Below are 6,770 nucleotides of genomic sequence, written 5' to 3' on the forward strand. Positions count from 1 at the left end.
GTTCGAATCTCGAGGAACGCGAAGACATCAAGACGAAGTGCCGGCAACTGTCGGAAGACATTCCTCGTGCACTTGGCTTTGCGATCATCACCGAGAGCACAGACGGTACCACCCGACCACAGCGTGCGTTGCGGGAGGAAAGAAATAGAAAAACATATGCTCCGAGCGATCGCTCCCACACCGCTTCGAGTGGTATAAAAAGATCCCCAAAATCAGCCCAAAGTTCAGTTGGTCGGGTGGTGTTATCATGTGCGGACTGGAAGTGTGGATAAACTAAGGAAGGAATAAGTGACCAAAGTGCCGTTAAGCCGTTTAGGGAAGATCCAAGTGTGTGCCTACCGTCTGCGCCGTTGAGTTGAGTGCTCATTTACGGAAGTAAGTAATCCAGTGGAATACCAATGCATTAAAAGTGTTTCTGAGTGTCAGTGTCACAGGAAGCGGATTCCAACCATCAAGGACTAAGTTTGTTCAAGATTGTTGCAAAAATCCAGTACCGTGTTGGGATGGTTTGATTTCCCTTGACGTTACCCGAGCGTTTCTATTTTGGGATTTATCGGCCACAACGGTTACTAGTGCGTAGTGTTAGCTGCCAGCTTCACTATCAGCAGTCTTAGCAGAGCGTGCGCCCGCGCTAATGTGTGGATGATGAGAAATTGAAATTAGACCGCACCACATTAGACCATTGCAGTGCAGTGAACCAATTTGATAGTGACAAAATTGGGTCCCATGGACTCCGAAAATGTTCTACCCAGAATAGCGGTGTTGAGCAGAGACGAAAAAGAAAACAAAAGGCGGACATGCCTCCGGCGGGAAGGTTCTTATCAGTGCGAGTGAGCTAGAAACCGAATCCCCCAAGCTGCAACCACAGCTGCGGTCGCCACACGCGTTCCGAATTCAGTTAGAAAGTGATCGTGGCTTCTCGAAGCAGGCAGTGATTAATTTGAGCCTCCTTGGACGTTTTCTTTTCGCTCTCCATCTGTTTCCACCTCAGGATCGAAGGGATACACCACCATGTACTAGTTGCGGCGAGGATCCTCGGCACCAAAACGTACCTCGCACCATGAAGTTCCGCCTGGGCCGTCCGCTGCTGCTGGCGGTGTTCTTCATCATCGTGATAGTTGCCGACCAAGTACGCTGCGACGAGGAGCCACCGGTGGCATCGGCCAAGCCGGTAAAGAAGAAGGCCAGGAAAAGCAAACCGACCAAGAAGGCGACGACGAAGAACCTAAGGAAGCCTCAGGATCGTCCCCAATCCGATCGACCGCAGGCGGCTGCGCCGGAGTACGATTCGGCGTACGATTACGGTGATAACTACGACTACGGAACGGACACCGACTACGAGGCGGAAAATGGTTGGTACTTCCGTTCTGTTGCATTTCGTAATCATACATTTCTTTGCCGTCTCTTGAGAGTCGGCTGCTTAGGCATCTCTGGATACAAACTGGAATGGTTTGCAAATCATCTATCACATGACATCTGTTTTATCGCTTCCTAGCTCTGTGAAGCTCATTATTGCATATTTCAATGCCACATGTTCACCGCCTTTGGTGACAGTCTTTCAACCTACACAAAGAGAGACTGAATGGCGACGTTCGAATCATCATTTCGTTCACACATGTTACGCAATATGGCTGTTCTGATTTCAGGTCCCGGAACGCGTCGGACAGAATCGCGCTTCCGCCAGCCGGACGATGAAGTTCCGCGAGCACCGCAACCAACCACCACCACCACCACCACCACCCGAGCACCCGAACCGGAGGCGATCGTGAACCCGTTCACTTGCTACTACGAAGACAAGTGGTATCGCGAGGGGGAAGTCTTCCAATCGGACTACCAGGGTTGCGCCACTTGTCGCTGCCGAAACGGGTCGGTGCAGTGTGACAAGGCGGACTGCCCACGGGTGATTCCAACCACGTCGACATCGACCACCACAACGACGACCACTACGACGGAAGCACCGGAGTTTGATGCGTCGGCCGTTGGCAACCGTCTACCGGAAGCACCACCCGGTGAACCAGGCTTTCCAGGGCAGGCGGGACAGCCGGGCATTCCGGGTACGCCAGGAATTCCTGGCCCCCCGGGACCTCCAGGGCCAGCGCCGGACCTATCCTTCTACACCCAGCAGCTGCAGGAGTCTATGGGAGGAGCGGATAAGGGTCCTGGGCCGGAAAACTTCCAATTCATGCAAGCACAGGTCGGTCCGGTTGGGCCGCGAGGACCTCCGGGACCGTCCGGTGCTACCGGGCCCCAGGGATTCCAGGGAACTCGTGGTGAACCGGGTGAGTCGGGACCTCCGGGTGTTGGGGGACCACCGGGACCGCGTGGATTACCTGGTGCACCAGGAAAGGACGGAGCAGCTGGAGACGATGGTGAAACGGGCCCGCAAGGACCCGTCGGACTTCCGGGCCCTCGAGGTCTTCCCGGTATGCCAGGTGTGCCGGGACTGAAGGGTCATCAGGGATTGCCGGGGCCTGAGGGTATGAAAGGTGAAACTGGAGCACACGGTGAAAAGGGATCGGTCGGAGCTAGCGGACCTTCCGGAGTGCCAGGTGCTGTGGTAAGTTTCGTGGATTCTTAAAACAGGGAAGCAAGCTTCTTTACGTGACAGTTTTATTAACCTGTTCGAGTGCTTTTAGGGACCTGCTGGACCACGCGGAGAACGTGGACGAGAAGGGCCACCGGGACCCCCGGGACTGCGTGGAATCGATGGAATCGCTGGACCTCCAGGTGCACCGGTAAGTAACCCTTTCTTTCACCCTCATCCTGGAACGAATCGAGAAGAAAAACTTGTTTCTTTTATTTGAAGGGACCTGTTGGAAAACCGGGTCCACCTGGTTTCCCAGGAAGCAATGGCGCCAAAGGTGATATGGGAGCTGCCGGTCCGAAGGGAAGCCAAGGTCCACAGGGTCCGAGGGGTGAATCTGGCCGGCCAGGGCAACCAGGTGAGCCAGGATTGAACGGACCTCCGGGCAAGGATGGAATAGCTGGAGAGAAGGGAAGCCCCGGTTCACCAGGAATTGCCGGTCCACCTGGATTCCCTGGAGCACGGGGTGCTCCTGGCGCAAATGGAAGTCCCGGAGATTCTGGTGCCAAGGGTGAACCTGGTTTGCCTGGAGAGCGAGGCTACAAGGGAGAGAGTGGACACAAGGGAGAATCAGGTGTGCCAGGACCACGAGGATTACCAGGAGCAGTTGGTCCGGAGGGCAAGCGTGGCAAACGGGGTATGAAAGGACCAACCGGTCTCACGGGAGCTCAGGGTGAACGAGGACTGCCGGGTTCGCCAGGCCTACCAGGACCGGACGGTGCGCAGGGAGTGAAGGGTCAATCGGGAGATCGTGGCGCAATGGGTCCCCAGGGTCCGAAAGGATCCGGCGGTGATCCAGGTCCACCGGGAGCACAAGGCATACAAGGTCTTCGTGGCCAACCGGGACGTCCTGGAATACAAGGAAAAGCGGGTACACCGGGAGAACGTGGAATGCCAGGGGCCGATGGAAAGGTAGGCGAATCAGGACCACAAGGTCTGCAGGGTCTTCCCGGACCAATGGGATTACCTGGCGACAAGGGCTTCACCGGCGAACCGGGCAAGGACGGCGACATTGGCCCTCCTGGTCCGGTAGGACCTCGTGGGGATGCTGGCAAGGATGGACCACCGGGAATTCCTGGACCACCGGGACCGCCTGGCAACGATGGTGATCGTGGACCACCGGGTACTTCCGGACCGAGAGGTTTCCAGGGACTCCCGGGAACACCTGGAAATCCTGGAGCACAAGGCAAAGACGGACAGAATGGACCGCCTGGACAACCGGGTCCCGCTGGTCAACCTGGTATCCGCGGTGAACGAGGATTCCCGGGAGAACGAGGACCTGTAGGAACCCCGGGAACTCCTGGCCTTCGCGGTGAAACAGGAGCACAAGGAAACGATGGGCCACCGGTAAGAAATCATTCTCTATGTCTTCTGACTACCGATTACTAACAAAAAAACTCAAACGTTTAGGGCGCTCCTGGACCAAATGGAATGAAAGGACATCAAGGAGCCCCGGGTATGGTCGGCTTGCCAGGCCTGCGTGGTCCAGCTGGACCTGCCGGAGAGAAAGGCGAACGTGGAAGTTCGGGACCACCGGGACCGGAGGGTCCAGCCGGCCGTGTTGGTGAACGTGGTCTCCAAGGTCTCATGGGTCCTCCAGGACCTCCGGGTGAACCGGCGGAAAAGGGTGAACCAGGAACGCCGGGAACTCCCGGTGAACCAGGTGCCCCAGGAGCGGTCGGTGATCGAGGTGCGGTAGGCCCTCAGGGTCTTCAAGGCTTCCCCGGACCACAAGGACCTGTTGGAGTGCCAGGTGCCAAGGGTGACCGTGGCAACATGGGGCTGAAAGGCGAACAAGGTAATTCTGGACTTCCTGGTGTACCGGGAGAACCCGGACCGCAAGGATTGATTGGTTTAACGGGATCGAAGGGAGCACGTGGAGAACCAGGGCTTCGTGGCGAAACGGGCCCCATGGGAACTCCAGGACGGCCAGGAGATCAAGGACCGATTGTAAGTTGAAACATTTCGATAGGTTACAATTTCAGATTTGACATTCAACAACGTTTCCATTATAGGGTCAAACTGGAAACCCAGGTTCCCCAGGAACCCCAGGAACACCGGGTCAGAAGGGTAACCCAGGTGACACTGGACGTCACGGAAACCCAGGACCGCCTGGTTTGCCTGGTCCGCAAGGTATTGAAGGCATCAAGGGAGAGGCAGGCAATGATGGACCACCTGGTCCACCAGGAAATCAAGGACCGCAAGGTGTATCCGGCGATCGTGGTCTGCCGGGACTTCCAGGACCAAGTGGCGCGCAGGGCATGCGTGGATTGCGTGGTGCGGCCGGTGAACCAGGAACTCCCGGAAAGCCAGGCTCCGATGGTCCTCCAGGTACACCGGGACAGCTGGGTCCACCGGGACCTCCAGGTCCGACTGGTGATACGGGACCGGAAGGAATGCCAGGAAAGCAAGGACCGCCTGGAATTGGCGGGCGACCGGGTGATAAGGGACCTATTGGAAACCCCGGACCTCAGGGTTCATCCGGTGCGCCAGGCTTGCCTGGACCTCCAGGACCTCAGGGACCTCTTGGGCAGACTGGCGAGCGAGGGCTTCGAGGTGAAACGGGTCCACATGGAATTGATGGTCCACCGGGACCTCGCGGTAAACCGGGTCCGCCGGGGCTGGAAGGACCTAAGGGCGAAAATGGCGAGCCGGGTCTGAAGGGTACCAAGGGGCATCGTGGTTTGATCGGTCTGCAAGGACTTCCGGGTCCTGCCGGTCCTCCTGGCGATAAAGGAAACGTTGGCAATGAAGGACCAGCTGGCAAACCGGGTGAGGCCGGTCCTCGGGGTCCACCTGGACGTGATGGATCACCCGGACTGCAAGGTATGCTGGGAGCCGCTGGACCCCGTGGTCCGCCCGGTAACGATGGCAAGCACGGACAGCCAGGTCCAGCGGGTCCCCCGGGTCCTCCGGGTCCACCAGGCGATGGCGTTGGCTATGATGCTGCTGCCTTGGCCGCCCTCCTGGGTCATGGTCAAATGAGCAACACCAAGGGACCAGATCCAAACCAGGGCGATGAACCGATGAACCTTGGCCGTGTATTCGAACTAACCGACGAGGAACGCCAGAAGCTGGTTGAGAATGCGTACGAAAAGTTAAAGTCCGCCTTCGCCACGTTTAAGAAACCGGACGGAAAGCAGGGTTCGCCGGCGAAAACCTGCCGGGATCTGTTTGCCGCCCATCCAGAGTTTAGCTCCGGTAACTACTGGATCGATCCGAACGAGGGCGATGCGCGTGACGCGATCCTTGTGTACTGTGACGCTGAAAAGAAGGCCTCTTGTGTGCTACCACAACCAATGCGCACGAAGGAGCTCCAATACGACGGTGACGAGCAGGAAGTGTGGTTGGGCGAGCTGAAGGACGGCATGAAGATCACCTACAAGTCGGACAGCAATCAAATCGGATTCTTGCAACTGCTCTCCGCTAGCGCGTCCCAAAACATCACCTACCACTGCAAAAACACAGTGGCGTACTTCAACAAAGCAACGAATAGCTACCGCCAGAGTGTTAAGCTTTTGGCGTGGAACGACGCTGAACTGACCGCTCGGGGCCCGCAACGACTCCGCTACGAAGCCCTACAGGACGACTGCCAGCACCGAACGGCGCACTACGCCCAATCGGTATTGAGCTACAGCACCGACAAACCCATGCGACTCCCGATCATCGACATTGCGGTGCGTGACGTCGGAGCATCCAACCAGCAATTCTGGGTCGAGATCGGAGCCGTATGCTTCCAGTGATGGAACGAAGCCCCGCTCCAGGAAGCTTATCAACGCAATCGCCAACATCGAACAACACTGCCACAAAGCGATTCAATGGCCGATTCTTCCTGGGAAACAACAAACGAAATGAAGTGACTAAGAACTTTTTCACCAGAAGGCAGACAAGACTAAGAAAAGTGTAGATTCCTCTTCGCGTTTGAAAGCTCTGCAGAACAGCAAGACCATCGATGCTGCCTGGGTTTGCAAACGCGCGCGCGCGTGTGTGTGTACAAAATAACTAAGAAATAAATTAATTTTTAAGTGATGAAGTTTGTGGCTACTTCAGTGAACGATTTGAAAGAATTTGACGATTATTTTAAATAAATTAAATGTACAAATTTCACTACTTACTAACGAAGACGTATCTCCAGCGAAAAACGATGCTCGAATTTTCGATACGGGATAAAGAGAGGATGTATCAG

The 6,770-nt window shown here is 56.3% G+C and overlaps 1 protein-coding gene across 1 annotated transcript; it reads left to right on the forward strand.

Moving 5' to 3' along the window:
* Positions 1-1,060: 1,060 nt before the first annotated feature.
* LOC131258747 (collagen alpha-1(I) chain-like) lies at positions 1,061-6,327 on the forward strand. The gene is made up of 6 exons (XM_058260126.1): positions 1,061-1,352; positions 1,647-2,557; positions 2,637-2,735; positions 2,807-3,931; positions 3,995-4,534; positions 4,600-6,327. Exons 1-6 carry the CDS (start codon positions 1,061-1,063, stop codon positions 6,325-6,327), a joined length of 4,695 nt encoding a protein of 1,564 aa, XP_058116109.1.
* The last annotated feature ends 443 nt before the right edge of the window (positions 6,328-6,770 follow it).

This window comes from Anopheles coustani, chromosome 3, assembly GCF_943734705.1.
Source record: "Anopheles coustani chromosome 3, idAnoCousDA_361_x.2, whole genome shotgun sequence".
NCBI lineage: Eukaryota > Metazoa > Arthropoda > Insecta > Diptera > Culicidae > Anopheles > Anopheles coustani.